The 24,299-nt window shown below is 35.9% G+C and overlaps 2 protein-coding genes and 2 long non-coding RNA genes across 16 annotated transcripts in view; 2 read left to right on the top strand and 2 right to left on the bottom strand.

The window, feature by feature from the left end:
• The window catches only part of LOC139975806 (uncharacterized), a 33,579-nt gene extending 15,757 nt beyond the window's left edge, over positions 1-17,822 (top strand). The window contains exons 2-3 of the long non-coding RNA XR_011795891.1: positions 8,662-8,849; positions 10,809-17,822. This is a non-coding gene — a long non-coding RNA (uncharacterized lncRNA). The remainder of the gene's footprint in view (positions 1-8,661; positions 8,850-10,808) is intronic.
• Positions 1-24,299, bottom strand: part of LOC139975801 (uncharacterized) — a 218,521-nt gene that overhangs the window by 155,091 nt on the left and 39,131 nt on the right. The gene's annotated exons all lie outside the window — the stretch shown is intronic.
• Positions 1,407-6,570, bottom strand: LOC139975503 (uncharacterized). Its single transcript, XR_011795749.1, has 4 exons — positions 6,501-6,570; positions 4,030-4,149; positions 2,914-3,005; positions 1,407-2,050 (listed from the first exon to the last, which is right to left on the bottom strand). It is a non-coding gene; the product is annotated as an uncharacterized lncRNA (long non-coding RNA).
• LOC139975797 (uncharacterized) overlaps positions 17,970-24,299 on the top strand; it is a 32,347-nt gene continuing 26,017 nt past the window's right edge. For 10 of the 13 annotated variants that reach the window (XM_071983988.1, XM_071983987.1, XM_071983986.1 and 7 more), the window contains exon 1: positions 20,730-23,961. In XM_071983988.1, the coding sequence (XP_071840089.1) occupies positions 23,856-23,961 (106 nt within the window). In that variant the 5' untranslated portion in view covers positions 20,730-23,855. Of the gene's footprint in view, positions 18,864-20,728; positions 23,962-24,299 lie in introns of those variants that run through there. The other 3 variants (XM_071983992.1, XM_071983993.1, XM_071983991.1) reach the window with 3 other exon arrangements.

The following is a 24,299-nucleotide window of genomic DNA, read 5'->3' as shown; positions in this document are numbered from 1 at the left end:
ATGGCTTTATATGGCCAAATCAAACTTTATATGCATATCTGGAGTACATTGTTGTTAAGATATATCGGGCTTTATATGGCCATATCAAACTTTATATGGATATCTGGCCTATAATTATATCAGGATATATCTGGCTTTATATGGCAATATCAAACTTTTTAAGCATATCCGAAGTACATTTTTATTAAGCTATATCTGGCTTTATATGGCCATATCAAACTTTATATGGATATCTGGCTTACAATTATATTAAGATATATATGGCTTTTTATGGCCATGTCATACTTTATATTGATATCTTGCATACAATTATATCAAGATATATCTGGCTTTATATGGCTATATCAAACTTTATATGCATATCTGGAGTACATTTTTTATCAAGATATATATGGCTTTACATGGTTATATCAAACTTTATATGGATATCTGGCTTACAATTATATCAAGATATATCTGGCTTTATATGGCCATATCAAGTCTTTATCTATTCAGATATAACCAGATATCAAACCAGATATGGAATTTGAGTAAGGGAAGCTACAATAAAATTTATCTAACATGTTATAACAACAACAACATAAAAATTTGAAAACGAAAAAAGAACATTAAAAACAGAAATATTCAAAAATGTTAACAAAAATATAAATGAGGTGTGTGACTACACCAACAAAACTTAATAAATTATATCAAATATATATCTGGCTTTATATGGCCATATCAAGTCTTTATATGGATATATGGATTACATTTTCATTTAAATATATCTGGCTTAATATGGCCATGTCATACTTTACATGGATATATGGATTACATTCTCATTAAGATATATCTGGCTTTATATGGTCATATCAAACTTTATATGCATATCTGGCTTACAATTATATCAAGATATATCTGCCTTGATATGACCATGTCATAATTGATATGGATATCTGGCATTCAATTATATTAAGATATATCTGGCTTTATATGGCCATATCAAACTTTATAAGCATATCTGGAGTACATATTTATTAAGATATATCTGGCTTAATATGGCCAAGTCATACTTTATATGGATATCTTGCATACAATTATATCAAGATATATCTGGCTTTATATGGCCATATCAAACTTTATATGCATGTCTGGAGTACACTTTTATCAAGATATATATGGCTTTATATGGTTATATCAAACTTTATATGGATATCTGGCTTACAATTATATCAAGATATATATGGCTTTATATGGCCATATCAAACTTTATATGCATGTCTGGCTTACAATTATATCAAGATATATATGGCTTTAAATGGTTATATCAAACTTTATATGGATATCTGGCTTACAATTATATCAAGATATATATGGCTTTATATGGCCATATCAAACTTTATATGGATATCTATTATATCAAGATATATATGGCTTTATATGGCCATATCAAACTTTATATGGATATCTGGCTTACAATTATATCAAGATATGTATGGCTTTATATGGCCATATCAAACTTTATATGGATATCTGGCTTACAATTATACCAAGATATATCTGGCTTTATATGGCCATATCAAGTCTTTATCTATCCAGATATTGACTGATATCAAACCAGATATGGAATTTTAGTAAAGGTAGCTACAATAAAATTTATCTAACATGTAATAACAACAACAACAAAATGAAAATATGAAAACGAAAAAAGAACATTAAAAACAGAAATATCCAAAAATGTTTAAAAAATATATAAATGACTACACCAACAAAATTTAATCAATCAAAATAATCTAGAATGAACACCAAAAACAAACATGAAGTTATGAAAACGAAAAAGGAAAATTTAACACCAAAATATAGATAAAATGAACATAGCCAGTCAAAGTTCCGAAGATAGATTTCATAAGTATGTTAAGAGCTTCAAACAGTACCCAAGTTCGTCTTGACAAGATTCTACATGACTTTGTTTTGAATGCGATGTATGTTGAAATATTGTCCAAATGGAGCTTTACAACGACAGTTGACTTCAATCTTGCATAACTCTACCGGTTTCAGCCAATGATTCCATCTAAAGAAGAAAAGACCAATATGAAAACCAAAAATCAGAAACAATACTGGTCCTTTTTGGTGACATGTTTGTCTAACTCTAGAGAAAAATTACGATATTATATCCACACTCGAAGTTATTTGTAAATCCAATAAAAACCCTAACGACGAGAGTTGATAAAGACAATACAAACAAGAGAAACTTCTGCAAATACCACCAGTGTACATATTCCAGTTAGTAAGGGCAACCGGACGAAGGCTAGAAGAGGCTATTTATCGTTTAGGGACTGTTTTGTTTCAAATGTTTGTTAGATTTTCTTACCACTTGAATGAATGAATTTGTTATTTTATATTAAACATGTGTTTCTTCCTGACTCTTCCAGAAATCGGATAGAAGTAGTGATACGACGGCGTGAAAATGTAAGGTGCGATCTGTTATCATATAACCTCTCTGCTATATTATTTCTGTAGTCTGATAAAGTAAAATGAGGGATACAAATTTTGCAATTAACACTGAGGAATAATCTTGGGTTTAGGCGAGTAATTAAAAAAAATTAGGGTTAGTAAACCTTTAAAATTTGTTAATATTTGTGATATGTGAGAACCCGTCGTCTCTACTGCAAGAGATCCATTCCTCTCGGCTACAGGAATTCATTATGTACTTCTTAAAACCTCCTTTTAATGATCCAGCAGAACTAATTGACATTAAAGTCATCACAGTGATACAAAATTATATCAAAGCAAAAAAAAACAAAAAAACAAATGAGTGCGACATAAACAACGGTTGATAAGCGACAGTCTATGTCAATATATGGTCATGTAATTGTTTGCACACACAAAGATGTTTGCATCTGACCTTTGTTTTGGTTTGCACTTGTGACTTACCTCGCTCTCTGATGCTTCTGGTTGCCGCTGTGGTGGTTGTCGTGGACATCTTCGCTGCCGCTTAAGATTTACCATCAGACCTACATTCATAGCTAGGGAAGACAATAACTGCTTGATAAACTTTACACACTGTGAGTTAAGCTTCGTTAAGCTTAACAATTTTATAACATAAGTTAGCTTTACGTTAAGAGTAATGATTTTTCTTTGGAAATTCCCAAAATTATTTTCTAGACTGTTAAAACAAAGGTCAGGCTCAGCTACTAAAATGCCGTATTAAGAATTTACCAGGTAGTTTGTCCTACATCTAGCCTGTGTATGACAGTATGCTCTTTTCGATTGTATTAACATCAAATAATAAAAGCAACTTTCTTCGCCAGAAAACCGCTGTTAATGTTCTCCGCGATTTGCCATTTCTTCACTCTGTTACAACGTAAGCTACACAAAGTTCATGTTTGAAGGGAATAAAGGCAACCCAAGAAATAATTGATATTGATGACACCTTTCAAGTTTTGAAATTGGAATGAGTGTGACAATATGCATTTGTTTTTATTACACTGTTACCTATCAATACTTATTGTCTTAGTGTCAATTCGTTCAAAGATAATTTTGATATCCGGAAATCAATCGTCGCTGACAACTAAATCGGCTAGGCACATGATGAGAAAACATGTCATCGTGTGTTTGCATGATGTACATCGACGGAAAGCAACATGAATGAGAATGTCTTATGACATGAATGATTAATGAAAATAGTATCGTTAATGTTACTTTCAACCAACCAGTTCTCTAGTTTAGAACCATGTATTAAGTCATTTTCAGACTGATTAAAAATGTTTTTAATGTTGGGAAAACTTGAATAACAAGGTCTGAAAACGTTTTCTCACTAATTATTTACACACTGTGTTAGATTATTATCTTGCAGTATATATGTTTACAGCATGATGTTTATATTAGAATCAGTTGATATATATAAGTTATTATGTCAGAAAACTACCACGTGGTATTTAAATGAGAATCAATCAGATTGAAAACAGTGTTGTACAGAATGTGCTAAGTTCTAAATATTCTTTCTAGTACAAGTCATGGTGTATCGAATTTGCCTTTTGTTCATCTTACCTGCGATGATAATCAAAACGATCAGTGAGGTGACTGAACAGATCATTAACATCGCTCTGCCCTCAGACTTACAACCCTCTCTAACGTTGGCTGGTGATGTTGTATCGGATGTTGTGTTATCTGTATGAATAAAACAACGACAATATAACATGAGAAAATGCGAAATTTTGGCCAACTTAAGTAAATATATCAGCAACACTAAATCAGGTGCGTATCCAGGGGGGGCGTTGGGGGCGCGCGCCCCCCGGGTAAGGAAAAGAGGAGAGAAAAAAAGGGAAGAAAAAAGGGGAAAAGGAGGGGGGAAAAGAAAAGGAGGAGAGGAAGGAAGGGAAAAGAAAAAGAAAAAAGAGAGAAAAAGGAAAAAAGGAGGGAGTAGAAGATAGCCAAGACCTCGGGAAGAGAAAGAGGAACAGTCATAGTTAAAGCGCTGATCCCTATAATATACACAGGGTAGCCAGTGACAGATCAAGGATTACGGAGGGGGTGTGCGCCTCACCCTACCCCTTACACCGACAACTCCATTTTTGACGTTTCCATTTTTCCTCTCTCACTAATGTATCTATATAAATACTATATATGGTCTATCATAACGCGTGTGTGTGTGTATGGACGCCTTAAACAATTGTACAATTGTGCTATATGGAACCAACTGTGGCTGGTCTTGAACTCGACCGAGTCGTCGGGGTACATGACGCATTTCGGGAAGGGGCGACCGCCCCCCCCCCCGAGCAAATTTTCTTTATGACATCGCTAGTAATTTCAAAATAGACAATGCTTAGATGCAACTTACAAGGCCTGGGAAGTGTCATTTCCAGCAATCTGAGAGGCATTTTCGGCCAAAATTTTTTTTGTACGCTTCGCGCCAACTCATGGTGACGCTTCGCGCCAACTCATGGTGGCGCTTCGCTTAGATAGTTTGCCTACAGGCTTCGCCCCTCCCTTGGCAATTACTCGTTACACGCCTGTTCGAATTTGTAAAGCAAAGAGCAGATATAACATCATATCAGTGAGCATTGAAATGCATGTTCCACGTTGAACAGCCTCAAAAACTGTCTATGTGTGTAGTTAATAGGCGTAGGAGCCCAATTGGATTTGGGGGCTGTAATGACTTGCCCGAAAAAAAAGCCAAAATTTTTCGCGCGCGTTCAACATATCGATGCCAATATCATATAAGCAAGCATCGGTCATTACAGTGCATGGCATCGTGTACCTTACGGTCCGTGAAAGTTGCACAGTATACCGCTGGATGCTATGTAAACAACGAAATGTCTTATGTAGATGGAGAAAAATCATACAGATCCATTTATTTCAAAACTCTCTTTTACAGCAGTAATGTCGGCCAAGCTTAGAACTTTATTTTAATTACCAAGGAGATAATTTTTAAGCTATTCATTGCTATTTATTTTTCTTTCAGTAGGTGCCCGAAAAAGATGGGGAAAATTTGGTTGCGGGGGGGGGGGGGCTGCAGCCACCGCCTCCTACGGGACCTACGCCTATGTGTGTAGTGTTCGGTTTCGATATACCTGATATCGGAAATATCTGCTATTTTTCATTTCCTTCAACCAAGATTTATAATAGCCATTATAAGAGGTTGCAATATTTCTACACCAATAAATTAACTGTGTCTGAATTTTCGAAAATATCCTCACCAACATTCTTCATCATACTTTCCTCTACTCGTGCAACTTTGACCTGTCTGTTAGGGGATCAAGGAGGTTTTTCTATATTGCTTGTCCATAGATTGAATTTTGTGCAACATTATGGGTATGTTTTGAAGTGATTTTATTCACGAGAAATGTGAATTTTCAAATTCTCAACAAATAATGGGCTTAAAACCTTGAAAAGTGGGGCTTTCGGATATTGTGGGCCGTGACGTAGAATCACCTACAAAAGCAATGATCCATAGGACAAGCAATGAGGTCGAACATGATGTGTGACTGGTGACAATCTTCAAAAAGGTTATGGATGGAAAAAACTTTTGGGAAATACTTGGTTCTCAGGCAAAAGTGTACATCTGGTTGGTCATTTTCAAGCCCGAGAAGTGCTATTTCCGGTGATCGGGGGGGGGGGGGGTATCAAAACCAGAAATTTTCTTGTACGCTGCGCGCCAACCGATGGTGGCGCTCCGCTTAGATAGTAATTCGCGCCCCCCGGGTTAGAAAATCCTGGATACGCGCCTGTAAATGCTATCCGTTGCAAAAAGGGACATTTGTTTACACTGTTAAACTTGTTGTTCAAAACTGGACTCACGTGATTGAATACAACTTTGGGTAATATTAGCCCAATCATTCGGAAAGATGCTTAGTGGCATATGTCCATACTTTCAGTTTGTTTATTGTTGTTCATATTTCAAGAGGTGCGTTTATTGAATTGTGTCAATAAATTGACCGAACAGGTTTAAACGAAAAGTTATGGTAACCAAAGACAGACGATCTCTTCACGTTCAGAAGACAATAATCACTCATCCATACCTTTACGATAGTATGAATCACATTCATATACTAAATCAGCTTGTTGTTAAGACGACCATTATAGTAGCTACGTAAAGTCCAGTACTGCCTGTTAAATTTGATATATGTAGACCAAATGCTTAGTCTAGAATTTCAGTAACAATTAACAACAAGACTGTCACTTATTTTAGAGGCAAATATTTCCACATTCGACTCATATCAATAATATGAATTCATTATCGTCTTCATAGCTATCATGAAAACCATGTGCTCTTTGAAGGTACTATGTGTTATTTTTAAACAGTGTCATAGGTGCTTTGCGTAACTGTTGTTCCCATTTTACCGATTTATAAGTGTGTGGGATCGTTTCACACGTGCTAAGAAATGACCAATTGTCAATAATCAGAGGGAAGCAATTTAATTAACTAATACATGGGTACGAAACAAAACAAAGAACACCAACATAATTACTGCACAACATTTTAATTGTGTAGGTTCTTTTTGCATGACTATACAGTAATTAATTCATTTGGACTCTAAGAAAGCATGACGTGTACTGAACAAAAGTGACTGGAATCTTACCTCCGGGAAAGAAAATAAAGTCAGTCGCGAACTTAGCTTGAACATATTCTCATGCTGACTTCTTATTTTACATTCGAGGTCAATACTGTCCAAGGAAGGGTGATTTACGTGGGATCGTGAGAGCAAAGTCACAGTAAATGTGTCTCCGTGGCAATCAACTGTCGTCCACTGATCGGAAAATGTGATATAAGGATTCATGTCCTCTGCAGCTGTTTTCCATTCAAGACTGACACTAGGGCGGACGTTTCGTACGGAACATTTAAGAGTACCATCGCGATCACCTTCAGACTGACAACAGCATGTACTGCTGCAGTCTTCCACCACAAAATGTGAAGGTAGAACTAGAAAGTAGTGAAGAAATCATTGCTGAAATTTGTAATTAATATTTCCTCAATGTTTTATTACACCTGTAAATATAGTTCTTATAGAGAGAGCATAATGAGAGCGCATTTATGTTATTTACTTGATCGTTAGTTGAGTTGTCAAAATTATAATTAAAATTAAAATTATGATTCATTTCTATGAAAGTTTTTAAAAATGGGTTCGTTTTCTTCTGTTGCAACACCGATTTAAGAGCTAGTTTCATAAAACATTATTTTCCGTAAGACCAAAATCAAAGTATTAGCAAATTCTGTTAAACATTGAATCATAAAACATTTATTAACTTATTTTGACTTTCTTTATGTCTTGAAATAAGTTAAATTCAATCTAGAACCGGATTTGCAGGAAATTGCAATATTTAAGTTAGAAAAAAAGGTGAATTTCGTTTTGAGAAGTAATGGGGAAAAGTATAGTACACGTATTCAGGTTAATATATGTTTTACTACTCACCGTACATGAAAACGTTGTAAGCTTCCGAACCAGATGAAACACCGTTGCCATAGTTGCATACATAAATACCTTCATCCTTAACTTGAGCTTGAAGTAAAGTAAGAGAACCGATGATCGTTATATCAAAATCCGAATTAGTGATTTTCTTTTTACTCGATTGCACGTAATTAGCATAGCCAATTACCACTTCATGAGCGTTCCATTTCTTCCACACGAGAAAAACGTTCCTCTTTTTAGCACAATGTAACACAACCCTAGAGTTTAGTTGGAAATATTTGATTTTCAATGAACGGGGAGGATCACGATTGACCACCTCAACCAACGCAGTTACTTCATTATGAAGGACTACTTTTGGAGGCTCAACAGCTTGACATTTGAGTAAACTTAAACTGCTGGAGTTGAAAGCTGCAAACGTGGTATTTGCATAGGTTGTTATCAGAGTTGCATTACAATAAGCTCTTGCATGTATTATATGTGTGTTGATGACTTATATTTTGAAAGGAATAACATCTTCAAGTTTAAACTTATGATAGTGTTTAACGAATTACATCGTTTCCTTTCGAGACGTTGACATTCTTTAAAAGAAGAAAATATTGCCACATACAGAAAACTGATGGTTAAATAACTTTAATCCTAGTTGAGTTATGATTTGTTTAATTCTTCATCTTACGATCTAAAGATATCTCCATTCTGCAACTAGAAATGCGTTTTCAAGTTCGCGTTTCAAGACAATGTTTATGTAACCTATGTTGCTGATTTTTATCCGCAGTTCCACACTACATATATCAAGAACTCTGCCCGAATGGCATCCTTAGAGACTTTTGGCTTCGTAATAGTCAACAAGCTGGGATGTCTCGGGTTACTGAATGTAATTAGAGTTGGTCTGTTGATGTGAAATATTTGACTAAGCGAGCATCGGAAATAGCATATGCTTTGACCTTTTTAACAGAAAAAAACGTAAGTGGTTGAATATATCTACTTTAACTTTGTTAATCATAAACGAAGATTATCACATTTAATATGCTACATGAAATACACACAACATCATCACAACACCTATATTGAACGGAATACCCATACTGAGTGGCAGTCTATTCCAATATGTACCTTTTTGGACATTGTCAAGCAATTTCAAAATAACGTGTACTGATATTACAAAACCTAATGAAAATAAGTATTTATACGATTTTGCATTGAGATACACGGAGATTGATTTGCAAGACAAACTGAGACGTATATGTTGTGTGTAGTTTTCCATAATATGGTGGGTTGCAACATACTAGACCAAATAAAAAGATAAGATACTAAAGACATTACATGTTACTTCAGTTTATAAAAAGGAATTAAAACAACTTTAAGACCAGAGACGACAACCCATGTCACAAATTAGTTGAACAGTCATTTAATAGTCGTTGCAAAACATTCAAATATAAAAAAATTAGTGCTACAAAATACATGGATGACTTGTTTCGCCCTGACAGTTTGTGATGGGATTTCCCCGGCTGCTTTTTCAATGTCTAATGTCCCACTTTCCTTCGAAGTGTGAGTCCCGCTTTCAATCAGGAAGTAATTACAGTAACTGAATTCAATCATTTACTTTCTTTTTAATGTAAAAGTTTCAATATCTTGAGTTAACGTCTGGGAAAATACCTTAACCGAAACTGGAAATTGCAAAGTATATGATTTCTAGCCAAAGAAAATAACAAAGAAGAGAATCTATCATGCTGGAAAAGACATTAAGTACAGCTTTGCTTTTATATCTACTAAAATCATGTATAGGTTTTATGGAATCCCTTAAAGTTGTCAGCACTGAATAACTTACGAACGGCTTTTGTCAGTACATCAGTAAAGCACTTCGTTTTCAATGCAAGAAGATAGCTTTATGTCATTCAATACAATATTTAATCAACTTTATATTACAGTTCACTTATATATCCAGGACACAATTTGATGTAAACGTTATGATCGTTCATTCTTTAATATAAAAGTTAAAGCATTACGTTCATACTAATCTAACAAGGGCCACGGTATTTTAACACTTTAATGTAAGAAAAGGCAACCAAATCATAGCCTGGACACGGAAAAAAAAACAGCTTGAAACCCTCTCAACCCCAATCCCCATATGATCATGACCATATGACAAAATATTATTTATAATACAATTAATAAATAAAGTATACACAATTAATATACATCACTTTTATCAGACAAATTGAAGACAGCCTCCCTTTTCGATATTTCCCTTCTCGGTATTTAATGTGTATTGAAATCAGTGACACAGAATATAGATATAGATAGATACCTCGTTCTATATTCAAAGGAATAATATAAGATTGCAGTCTTTACTACTTAGAAATATTTCTGATAAATATAATGACATCGTATTACGATGGTCACTATAATAAGATTTAGCATAGAATGGATTGATTAAGCCAACTGTGAATAATATGTATTGAAAAACGCTCACCGAAAGAAAATATTTCCCAAATACAGCTGTGAGGTCATGAATAAGAACTGCCGTACTGTGATGTAATGATAATTTTTACTGACTTGTGAGGTATCAGTTTACACGCTCAATCCTATAGCCGCGATTGAAGTGATGTAACTGTGGTTTACTCAAATAGATGAGTAATTGCTAAAACATTTGTTCTCATGGAAGCACACTGGCCCTTTAACTCCAAATCCTGGGCGTGTAATTACCCCATTCCCTCGATTGCAGTTTTTGGTGTATCTGTATGTGTTTTGTAGTTCAATAAAGAAAACAAAAAGCGAAGCTTATCCTCAGTACTTATCTATGACGCGTAGCTGTTACGTATTTGATTTAAAATATTACATATTTAAATAAACAAACACTGTGAGATGTTAAGGTGTTTACATGGCATTATTCAAAAATATTTAAATTCATACCTATCACAGAATACCGAAGACGACTATGACCTCGTCGAAGCTGACGAGGTACAATATTATACTCTCGACGTGGAGAGTGAGGCTAATGATTACAACGGTTACTGAAAATATATTCCATGTAGTGTTAGCATCGCTGGAAAAGACAAAGCGTTTCCCTGTAAAAATCATTGGTTAGGACTTTTTGGGTTGAATCATCCGTTTGTCGTTTAAATAAGTAACAACGGAGTCTTGAGAAGATCACATGTATCATTTATACTATATTTCTTTCAACAACAATGGGTTAATTTTGTGTAAATATTGTTTGATATAAAAGGAAGAGAGGACCGTTAATGATTTTTTATTAAATCTATAATAATGTTTAAAAAAGAGAGAATTTTTTTCCACCATAATGAGTAGAAAAGTAATTTTCATATAACTTGTTTTTGGTCTTTGAAGGCGAATATTAATCTCTTGCAAAGTTTGTAACCCAAACATATTTTTGATCATCTTCACATCATACTCGAGAGATTTAACGTATTGAACGGTTGTGTGAGTATACTGCGTAATATATCAACTAAGGTAACGTTACTACCCACGCTGCGACGACCTAAATGACTTTAAATTTACAACACTTTAAACAATCTTACATAACGTATATTGTTTCTAAAATATTGCAATCATTTTTTTGACGCGCTATTCGTTTTTCATAACAAATCATTTTAGAATATTTTAGTTATGTTACATCCGCATGTACACTGATGTTAAGAGAATGTGAAAGTGGAATTGTTTGGCATATTCGCAAGTGTTTCATCTTTGCTGACAATAGCTTTCTTAACCTACGGCCGACGAATATTGTGACTGACAATAAGTACCTTAACGATGTGGCTGACCTGTCTATGGTTCCTGCTTTCTGTTTCATCGAACGTCTACATTTAAAAGGTTACATGTCCACAATGAGGAAATATTTTTCAGTGTTTGTTATACATCAACTCGTCAGTTCTTCTTTGAATAATACGTATCGATGAGTTTATTGAATTATCTGTGTAATGTGATTCATTTTGTTCAACAAAATTAAATTGTACATCAAACTTAACATATTAACAAATACATATATAATATCAGTTGGCTGTTTTGTGTGTTGTTAAATGTGAATTTAAATTAGAGGGCGACCCGCCCACTATCAGAACTCAAAACGTCACGGCCAAAAGAGCGGAACAAGCCAAACGCGATCTCCAAAGAAACTAAAATCATAGTAACAATCATCTCCCATTTCCAACTCAACACCAAAATATACTTCAAGTTGTAAAGTGGTAGCTAGTACTTAGGCCCATCAGCTCCCTAAATAACAACGGCCCGAAATAACACGTCTCGACAAACCATACAAATCCGCCTCAATTTGAAGCCGCAAGTCCCTTTTCACCACCGAAAGAACCTGCTTCCTCGGATGTACCCTATCCCGCAAAAGTCACATCACATCTTTAATGCTATGCATCTGTAATTGTTTGAAAGAACTTGAACCCCCCGCTCTCCTTCCCCATCACCCGAAAAAAACATAAAAGCGAAGTTTCAAAACGTATGTGCAAAGTTTTCAAGGCTATTGCAGCAATTTCTCAAACAAAATCCGTCACCATTGAATTTCCTTTACACTAAATGTGTGTAGAGTGTGATAAGTGTTAGGACGCGGCCACACAGGAGAGGGATAGAATGGGTAAGCCCGTCAGTAAAGATCGGTGACAAAAATAAAGGCGACGCTCTGGTATTAACGTTACCGTCTTCTTTTTATTTAGTAAGGGAAGAAAAACAGCCTCTGAAATAGGTGAAATAAATAAACATGAGAATATGCTAAAGAACAAGTACCATAATTTAATATGATATTGATACTTACCATAAATACCCAATCTGACATAGCATCATATTAGACCATAACCATTGATCTATGAAATATCAATAACATCAACACAAATACAATTTCAGAATGAATACCCGCAAAATGAATAATTTCACTTATGAGCATCAACAAGAACATCAAAATCACATTCTCATGTCACAACTGAAAGTATCTTTAAACATGAATGATAATATTATGGTAAAGTCACAACATAAATCTAATTTTCATATACCACCTCATAGTTAATGGGATATCCTTTGTGCGATTTCATTAAAGCTCCATATGACAACAAGGCTATAACCTTGAGCTTAAATGTCATTGATGGAACACTATCTCTCAATATCATGCAATGGTACAATACACTTCAATAAACTTAACATAGGTTATCTGGTAATATATAGAGTTTTAGGACCAGGAATGATAACATGCATTCATCGAATCAACTTAACCGGGTGTTCAAGTCGTTTACATTCGACCAGGTAATAGACAGTGGCTAACATTTGGGATCTCGGCTCTCAAAAACTTGCAATACATAACCAACGAAGTACTCACCAACCCAACGAGATCAATAAAGCGGGGGATCCTGAACCTGAGACGACAGCAGCATATCGTTCAGAGTTTGTCACAGAACCAAACATCTTATCTTCCAAATCTTATTCGATACCAAAACGTTATACCTTCTCATTGACTTCTGTTAAGATATTTTTACTTTACTTCGTTGATTATTTGAAAACCCACGCTCGCAATGGCTGGGATGCACCACGCTAGCGTGCCTTCCATTCAGCGTAGTGATACAGTTCGCATCACTACCTGCAAAATGACAGAATATAATTATTTAATGTGCATGTATACAATGCCGTTACTACATTAACTGCGGTACGAAAATGTTATGTCTCTGGCATCAATCGTGCCCTTGAACGATTATTGAATTGTTCTTAATCAGAATATCCAATGATGTTTACACGGGACAGGGTAGCAGGATAATCGCATATTTTAATGACTAAATGCTACTCTCTGGTTGGTTCATTCGGCATTGCTGTCATTATCTTGTTTTACATGTATTTTGGAACGGTGAATAAGGAGTTAATATTGAAAAATCTCAGTCAAAATATCATGCAAACAATGTTTGTTTTCTTAACCTTATTTAAATTGGTACTTCATAAGTCCCCTTCTCCTTTTAAGAACAAACAGGGTAAAGTTCGTGCTTATGGGCAATGTTTATACTAACATATTCTGCATTGCAATAAATGAAATATCTATCAAAACACATAATAAAAGAAATAAATCTTTAGCAACGTTTTATATTTTGTCGTCGACGTTTCGTGTTGTACCATAACGTTGGTGCAAAATCTTCTTATGTGGTGAAATAAACTGGACCATGTTGGCATCTTCTAACTATTACCCGTGTTAAGTCAATTTGCGTCAGTCATTATTAAAACAAAGCTGAGGATTAAGTGTTAATGCGTATATTTTGTACGTGCCTGGTTTGTTATTGACTAAATTGTGACTTTAACATCCTGTACGACAGAGATACCCCGCGAGTAACCTTATACTTTATGTTTCTTTCTTTTAGAATTTTAGACATTTTCATGAATCCAGTTTCACGCTTGTGTTTATGACAACGTAACCAACAAATAAACATATTCTGTATTGTAAAAACATATCAAGAAAAATAATGAAGACAAGGAATAACATTTAACTGAAGTCTCTATTATTCTGTTGTATTGCAACACTTCGTTGGTGTAACTTCTTGGATTCATGGAGCTTTTTATCTTCAATTCTGATATGGCGGAATAACTGAAGCCACGCACGTATATTTGTATTACTGTCGTGCATATTGGCGTTAACTTAGATGTAATAGGAACTACGTGGTATGTTATATCGTCCTGACTGAATGTTGTTCTTGTCTGTTTCATTTTTTAATATATTGTGACTTTGATAACTTGGTAGATATAGCCATGACCAACGCTCTTGCTACTGATTCTCGCTTCGAAATGTTCTTGGTACATAAAATGTGAAGGTTGGACCTTTCCCCCACTGTATCTTGTTTGCTTTTGTGTGATTAAGCTAGCGATAATATTATTACCAGAGACGATAAAAAAACGAACACAAAACCGCTCAAGTGCAACAAAAGCGACATAGCTACTTTGAAATGATTGATCAGCTGTTACGATTGTTTGCTTTACCTCTACAACGTTACACATAGATTATAAACGTGTCTCAGCGTCGAAGACAAAGGAAATAGGCCTACATGTGTGACGTGTTCGGTACGATTATAATCTCGATGACTAAGTTGTTGCATATGAGAACAAAGAAACTACCATGATATTTAATGAAACGACGAGGTGTAATCATTCCTGCTATTGGACCATTTAGCTGACCTAATGTGAAGTGTCTGTTCTTTTCAATTTTACAGTACACTGTTAGTCGCTCACAAACCTTTGACGAACACCCTGTGTGGCATCTGTCCCCTTCGAAGGGACTCCTGATACATCATCGTACGTAACACAATCATAACAAAGTGTTGGAGCCAATAGTGGCATTCTCCTATAAGAGTCCAAATCCATCCGCTCGATTGTTCTCGTTCAGGAAAAGTGCCAAAAAGCAGCAGGAGAACATTTTTTTGACCTGTTACCAATCATGATCTAGTTGCGGCTTGCATGTTGAAGAGCATGAATAGAAGTACATGTGGTGAGAAAATTGGGTCAATTGAGGCAATTTCAGACCCTTTTAGGCCTCCCAGGAGCAGCGTATGAAAATTGTTTACTACTGAGTGAGGAGGTTTGTTTACATGTGACGAAAACTTCCGGCTCGTATATCAAAAAATCTGCGCGGTCATGGTACGGAAAATTGATTGTGCCATAAAAGGCCAACTTGTCAGCTATCCGGTGATGCGTTTAGCTAGTGAAAACTTCTATCTAGACTCAGAGACCACATTACTTTTGTGATTTAGTGTTTAAGTCAATGGGGCTTTTAATGGGCGTATGTTACCTTATGATTGACATAAATAGGTCAGAAATAACATGTAGGAATAATAGTACATGCAGACAATGATTAAAGAACTGGTGTCACACACAACTGTTAAAACACAATTTTCTCTTCGTGTATTCAACTGTTAGTTTGTGACTGGCGATGGATGTTGATATAACGATTATTGTACTGTAAACGTCCATAACATCATATTTACAGAACTGGCAGTTAGTGTTAATGCACGATTTATCTGGTATTACCTGGTTTTACCTGGTATTAAAATTGCTCGATTGTTCTTTTGCTGATGACACTAAGATTTTTTTCTCTGACAGCAATGTAGAAACTCTTAAAGTAACCATATGTCAGGGGCTTCGGAGCCAATATTCACGGCGCAAAAAAAAAGAAAAAAAATAGGACTAAGAAAAACAAAATGGCAAAAAATGATGCCATGGCAAATAATGATGACGGCAAGTAGGCTAAATGTGACTACTCTGGCATGGCAGGGGTCTTGTTTTCAAGCTCGGGAAGTGCCATTTCCTGCAATCTGGGAGGCATTTTTTCAAAATTTTCTCCATTACGCTACGCACCAACCATGGTGGCGCGTAGCGTAGTTTGACCTATCAAACATCCCCCGATAATTAAGATAGATGGCCACACTCTGATCTGCCGTACCAATCCCAAAAAACTTCCGACGCCACTGATGCAAACTCCGGATGAGTGACCTGATTAGTCCGTACCGCGTAATATTTGTCACAGGGGTTCTACTCGTAACATGTAAGGTTGGCATGTAATACACATTTTGGAGTAGTGGAAAGATTTATATCATAATACATAAAAACAAAATACGTCTTCTGCCGTGCGAGCAGGTATTTTCATTATAGACACATTTGTTTACATTTAAAGCCATCTTACGTTACCCCTGTCAAATAATGGTACTGACCAATGCTTCAGTTCATGGACTATTGTAGAGCGGGTTAATAATTAATGTATCAAGCACAACATATTTTGACATTGACGACATGTTCAAAACATATGGTTTATCAACATTTACTAATTTAATTATATCTAGTACAACTTGCATGTTCATGTGAACATTTTTTTTACGTGTTGAATGTTTGCTCTAACATTAACAAACAGTCCAGACCCTACGATTTAAATAACAAAGATATGGCAGTTTGCTGTCACCTAGCCAAACATCGATGTCTTCGGTTTTGTGCACAACGAATCTGTGTTGGAAAAATTTGACCGATAGTAATTACTGACTTTGTGATTTGCGTTGTAGTCATTGTCGACTTTGCAACCCGCGGTCGCACTCACAATTCTGCAAGGGCGTTAGTTCTGCAAAGTGACTCCATAGTTTCCCTTTCGGGACACCAGAAAAGGAGGGATAGATGATATGTTCGCCCCCTATGAGAAGTCTTATCGAGAAGTTTTTCGAATTGGGAAGTAGCTGTAAGAGGCACTTTGAGAATAGCAACCAGTTTGTTTTATCCATTACAATACGTAGGTTTCTTAACTACTAGTAACTGCAAAAGTATGCACCAAAATGATGATGCGGCTCTCAGTATATTTTTTGGCTAATTACGATGCACAACAAGCGATATATTATATTATCAATACACGATTCCATTTTGGGGAAAAAATGTTAAAAATTAATTGTTTCTCATCCGCACAAAATCAAAAACAGCCATTATTCATTAATGAATTCATGTTTGTTTGTGATATTATAATTATAGAATTTCTGATAAGGGTCATCCAAGCAATTAGGGTTACTTCCAGGGGCGGGTGCATATGATATTCAAATGGAAGGGTAACCTTGAAGTCGTCTCTCATGAAGGGGTCTAAATAAATTGGTAAAGGTTTGGGTACAATATATTTATCTGAAGTTACACATTGTGATTTCGTGTCAATTATTGGGTTCTTTTTTTATATAGTATATTATACTGCCACCCACGTAACGATATTAAGGTATTATAAACAGGTCATGCATGAGTACTTTACCAAAAGTGTTTGAATAACGTCACGCACACTTGAAGATACAAATAAACTTACATTGAACATAAACCTACTACGACTACAGAAACAGTGAACACCTGTCAGGAACAGCGTAGGTACACGACAACGGTAAATAATGCTGAATCCAGTTCACCTTTGCAGCTGCGAACTTTCCAGCTGCTCCAAAGAGATTAAAAAAACAGTGAACACCTGTCAGAAACAAAACAAACAAATGCGTTCACGTTATGATTCATACAATAATTTGGTAATGGATTTTCATTTAAATTTATTACGCATTTTTAAATGGCAAATTTCGGATTATCCGTTATCCGTTAAAACCTGATCTTTTCAGAATGCTTGCGATTTTTCTAAAATTGCAACTATTCAGATATCAGTTATTGACTTGGGGTTCACGATTAGAACGATGCGATCACAGGCTTACACACTATTTTAGCTTTATTTCGATGCATTCTCATGCATTTTCATTATCAAAACAGACGATATTGTTCAGTAGGAGTTAAATATTGTACTACACGAACCTCTGTAGTACAATAACCCTCATCGAAAGAGCAAACTGAGATTAGCCAGTACATAACCTTTAAATCTGTGTAAGCCTAGGGCATTGGCACCGTGACATTGTTGTCGAGCATTTCTTTTAAGCCAGTGAAAACAGCGAGTCGGTTGTGACTCTTGTCTGCTAAGGCATGTTATGCTGTCCATAGAACATAGCTAGAAAGCCTAAATATTGCCCATTCGATATTTACGAAAACATTGGTACATGCAGAGCTGCTGCAATAAGACAATTAACATGTGTGTGTGTGTGTTTATTATGTAAGTAACGTAGTCTTTTCAGCACGCCAAATACAAACTTTCGGTTCTTTGTTCGGGAAGATGACGGTCCCTGCTGTATCTCGGTGTCTCAACAATAGTCACATATTTGCTCGACAACCACACCATATGTTAGCTTCACCGCATACGGTAAATAATGCATATTCAAAAATCATCTTTATATGTGCAGCATATCTGTCTTTGTACCATTGGGTAGTAATCACAAAGGAAAATATGTAAAAAGGGCATCGCGTGTTTAGCTGTACCCCATCTGTACCCCAGCATGGATTATTATTATTTATGAAAGAATAGGGGCTAGTCTCACTTATCACGGATAGCTCGAAATAACGATTAATCAGACATCGTGTAAGCAGACATGGACCATCATTTCTTTCAAACTGCAGGTAAGTTAAAGAAGAAAACTATACTAACCATTATATATATATATATATATATATATATATATATATATATATATATATAGTATTATAGTTATTATTATTATTATTGTTAGAAAAAACAGAGAAATAAGATATGACTCATAATTGAGAAGAACAGGAGTATTGTTTTAGAATTTTTTTGGGGGGCATTATTGGTCCCTTTGGGACCTTTGTCAGCAATACTTAACAGTGGAATGAAAAGTACAATATGTAACACAGTGAAAGTGTAACAATAGATAAATGTAAGTGAAATTGATGGAAATATAACCAAATAAACCATAACTATATAGGAATCGGGTTAAGGACCCAAAAATAGGAAGTACGGATTACATATATTTGTGGAACTGATACTTGTTAAGGGTCCCCGGGTCTTTGTTGAGGCTATTGATATGGGATCTCATACGAAATATCCAATCGATTCTATTTGTTTACGTTCAGTTACTGATTTGAAGTTCGAGGCAATCAAAATACATTTTAGGTTTTTGACAAAATGTCAATAAAAATTGAAATGTTCGGAAACAGGGAAGCCTGCAAAAAGATTTAATGTGAATATTGAAACGTTAGCGGAACTGAGAACCTGTTTCTCCAACATAATTGCAAAGTACACAATAGAAAATGTACATGACATTGTTTTAATAACTCGAAAGGGAAAGGGGTCTTAGACCATGGTCAATTTTGAGGGTTTGACCAAGGTGCCTGGGGTCATATAGTGGCATATTTGGCATATTTGGCATCGAGGTTTATCGCAACGGAAAATACCTGCGGAGGTGGAAACTGGGTGAGGGAGTCTGGAGGAAGTGAGTGGAAATCTAAGGTTGGGGGGGGGGGGGCGATTGACGGAAAGCGTGTTTGAGCCTAAGGCATTGGCTGTAAACAATATAATTCTTGAGAGTACGTGGGTGAAAACTAACAAAATGTTAATACATGTTAATATCAGTGGGCTTACAATAGACCGAAGTGGTTAAAGGAACTTGAACACCTTGACATGAACATATAGAAATGAGATTTGTTGTTGAAAAACTGTGACAGAAAATCTAATACTTTCATAAAAAGAATTTACATGTTCAACGAAAGATCTAAGGGATTCTTCACCATGTGGCCAGAAATAAAAAAAATTATACTATTATATATATATATATATATATATATATATATATATATATATATATATATATATATATATTTATATTAATATATACACAAACCGCTCCCGAAGAGTATTTCTGTTGTGCAGTGAAACGTGTTTCTCTGCATATCAAGGAGAAAAACATCTCAACGCGAAATAGTTTTTTCTCCTTACACATGGGGAGGAAAGAACTTAATATGAAAATGGTTTCGGTATACAAGGCAAACACAATCAACCATACAGATGGAGCTTGGAACATTAAGTCATTTGGCTCTGCGTAGTACCTACATACTGGAAAGTATATCAATTTGCTGACGAGTTGAAAGACACCTATCAACGATGTTAACACTAACCATAGTACATTTGCTATAAAAAGAAATTGCTGTCTATGATGATTTGCCTTTGAGTACATTTCCTGCATACTTTGAAACACAAACGTTCTCTCAAAATCGAAAAAGAAAGCTAATAAAAACGTTTTATAATAATATTTCCCAAAACTGAACGAACCCTTACATGATCTCGTACCGTGCTTTCCATCCACATTTAATTCTCGTATTTGCCAATTGATTTCCTTTATTTCTACGTTGCTGTTAGATGGCGTAAAGTGTTACCACGATATGTTGTGCATACACTCCTCTACCCACAATAGTGTGTTACCAAAATGGTCCTGTGTAACTTGCTGGTAAGGTTATTGTGGGTGTGCAAACATGGTAAACTAACAATTGCAGGACCTATAATAAGCGAGTTCAGAGTTACGAGTGCGCATGCCCGATTCTCACTTGGGGTCAGGTCAACTGAGAATTGAATCCTCGGAAAACGTAAACAATGACAGCTCTTCATAACGATAATCGCACTAAGAATGGGTTACTGCGACATTCGGAATTTATTTCTAGTGCATATTTCGGTGTGTTTACGACTTAAAAACGTGTATAAATTGACTGAAACTACTTCATAATAATATTGAATATAATGGAACACAGGTCCGTATCGCACGTGAAATAGTTAGTCTGATATAGGCCTACGAACGGGGAAAAGGAGTATATGTGACTGTATCCTTCGTATGGGTTACGCGACCTTACGTGGTTGCGGGTGTCTTAATGCTTCGCGGAAGTTCTAACTGATAATTTTCGGAAATGAATTTAAAATATAGCATGGAACAAACTATTTTGCCCTTTTGTTTGTCATTATGAGCCTGAACTGTTTTTTAGAGAATATCGTAAGCAACTCGAGTCTAAAATACTAACAGTGACACTGACAGAACTGTAGATCTAAATAGGCCTACATAACCTATCCTCATACTCGTTGCTTTTACGTCCATCAACGAACACTGCATAGTAGAGGCATTGGTATCTTGTAGTTGCAACTACATGGTTTTTCATGTTAAGAAATATTAGTTCTCTTCATTTTTATGCGTGATTAAAAATAAGCTTAGTCTTATTCTTGGCATATTCCTACTACTTGTAGGGGGTGTTACTAAAAACGAATGACAATTACGTTACACATAACGAATGACAATATGTTGTAGGCCTACACACTAAAAAATTGCGTTGACTAAAACGAATGAAAGTAAATGACAGCACAGACATTTGCTTGAACCGGGTATTGAGGGTTTAAATCGCAAAAATTCGAGTTGACATTTTGCGACTGTGACCGGTGTTTTCGGTAAATTCTTGAGCAAGATGTTTGACTTGTCCTGTGGGATTTTACCCCGTGAACTTAGGGGAATTGAAAAAAATTGTTGCTGTATAAAAATTATTGTTTTTATTACCCCCCCCCCAGGGCAAGGGGACGGTCGCCTCCCTGGCGGAGGTTCTTTTCCCAGACTGATCATAAAGGTGGGACCTCTTCTCTCTTATCCCTCTTATATCCACTCACCACCGTCCTTCGTTGTTATTCGTTGTCATTCGCTGTCATTCGCTGTCATTCGCGAATGATAATTAACCCTGTACAAAGTCAATTGTCATTCGGTCATTCGCTGTCATTCGTTTTTGTTTGTCCTCTTATAGGGTGGGTTCAATTTGTTCGAAAAAAAAAAAAAATATTTATTTTATTTGGAGAAGAACATTATACAAAATAATAGTGGGTGGGGGGAATTTCCAGGGGTTATTCCAAGGAATATTATTAATACGCTGCGATGGTGTACACTCTGCCTTTAGAAAGCACAACCTTGACTCGGCAGAAATGGCATTGTAAAATATTTCCCTGAGCCACCCAGACTCTAAATAGCTGAAGACTTTACCATCTTTATAGTCCGTCATCAGTCTTTGCTTCAGTTCAATGTTATCAATACTGGTAAAATAATGCGCAATATCAATGTACATGCAAGGCGGCCATTTTTTCATTTCAATTTCGCCTTCCCATGCAAGTGGTAAATCCGAAGAGGATCGGGCATGGTCTTTCCTTCAACCTGAAGTACCGATGCGTAGTCATCTGCCTTTTCATTTCGCGCATCTGCTTTATTAACTTCAGCAATGTTCATCTGAACGGCAGCATACGCTAAAGCAACCAACTCTTCTTTCCGGCCATTCATCTTCAACTTTCGTTTCTTTAAAAATTCCTTCAGTCTGTCAACTTTCCAAAGTTTAAACTCTTCCAAACTTGTAGGAATATCCATCCCAAAGCGAAAAAACAGAGTAAATTTAGACGTAAATTATGCGATTTCTAATGTTTACTGTAAGTGCTCATTAAGTTAACGTGGGTACGCTAGCATACAACTCTCGTCGCAACGAGAGTATTCTTATTTGACCTCTTGACCTCCATTGCGCAATGCAAACTCTGAACTCGCTTATTGTCATGGAACTCGCATCCAATTAATAATAGTATATGCCTGGGTCATAAATCAACTGTGTGGTGAATGGACAAATCTTTCACGGGAGTTATTACATGCAGCTCGTAAATCACAATTGTACCTCGAGTATGGCGGGCCATCAGTCTCAAATCGTGGGGAATCGACATATATCGATTGAAACCAACATATACCGATTGAAACCGACATATACCAATTTAATATATAAATAATATAAATTACATACATCGATTTAAATTGGTATATATCGATTTAAATAGATGACCTGTCGAATTAAACTGTTATAAGTCAAGTTAAATCGACATCTACCGGTTTAAATCGATGATATGTTCATTTTAATCGGTAAAAGTCATTTTAAGCTGCTAGAAACTGGTATAAGTCGAAGAAAAATGGTATATGTCGATTTAAATCGGTATATGTCGACCCCCCACGATTTGAGACTGATGACCCGCAATACTCGAGATGGTCATCACATGTATGTATGTATGTATGTATTTTAGATCCTCTTGCAAGTAGGAAGTCGCGAAGAAGCCTCAATGGCTTATCAAAGCCGAAGTCAGTCTCTTACATTCATATTTAACGTTTATGATTGTCAATTGTCAATTGTCAACAACTCTGTAACTGGACGACATACATTAATTTTGGAGAGACTCGAACCGGAGACCTTATGATTGTAAGGAACCGGCACCTTTCTCTCTTGTGTGAACGAATACGTTCATCATGATTAGTAATATAGTTTCATCTCATTTCAATGACTTTAACCGTAGACCTCTCACTGTAGGTAAAGAGTCTCAAGGCGTTTTTTGCATTAAAGTGAAGTCATTCCATTTCATCGGATTTATTGTCGTCATTTTAGCTAAGGTTTAAGCCATTCTAATACAATCCATTAACCTCCATCGCCTTCTCTATCTTACTCTGCATGTTCCTCTGACCCCCCCCCCTCGGACCACCGTTTATCCAAGTTGTCCAGAAACTTTGCATTGTTTGTTTTATTCGAAATTTTCTTTTCACTCATTTGTCCTCAATGTACATATTTTTGTTCCTTCCGTCTGCGCAATCGTATCTGGAAATTTTACAAGAAAACGACAAACGTCATCGGGTTTTGATCTTCAACGTCGTCGTGCTTTATGGTAGGTAAAAACCTGACAAGGGGCGAAAGTTTGTAGACTACCTCGGAGTCCTGATACATTCGAAAACAGGCAAATAAGGGATAAGTATTAATGTATTTTATTTTCATAATATGCTGTAACGTAGTGTGGGGTAATAAGTTCAAGGCAGTGTCATTCGTTGCTTTTCTTCCTTTATTTTTCAGACTCCACATAACTTCACTGCTTCTTTTCACAATTAACTAACATCAATTCTCCATTAAACCTCTGCTTCCTTGCAACACTATCCTCGCTATCTTCCCACACACCCTTGCGCTTCTCTCTTTTTTTCGTCTCTTCCTAATACCTTGGCTCCTCACCTC

The sequence above is a fragment of the Apostichopus japonicus genome, chromosome 11, assembly GCF_037975245.1.
Source record: "Apostichopus japonicus isolate 1M-3 chromosome 11, ASM3797524v1, whole genome shotgun sequence".
NCBI classification, from domain to species: domain Eukaryota; kingdom Metazoa; phylum Echinodermata; class Holothuroidea; order Aspidochirotida; family Stichopodidae; genus Apostichopus; species Apostichopus japonicus.
Note: the sequence above shows the minus strand (reverse complement) of the source record. Positions and strands in the feature narration are given on the sequence as shown.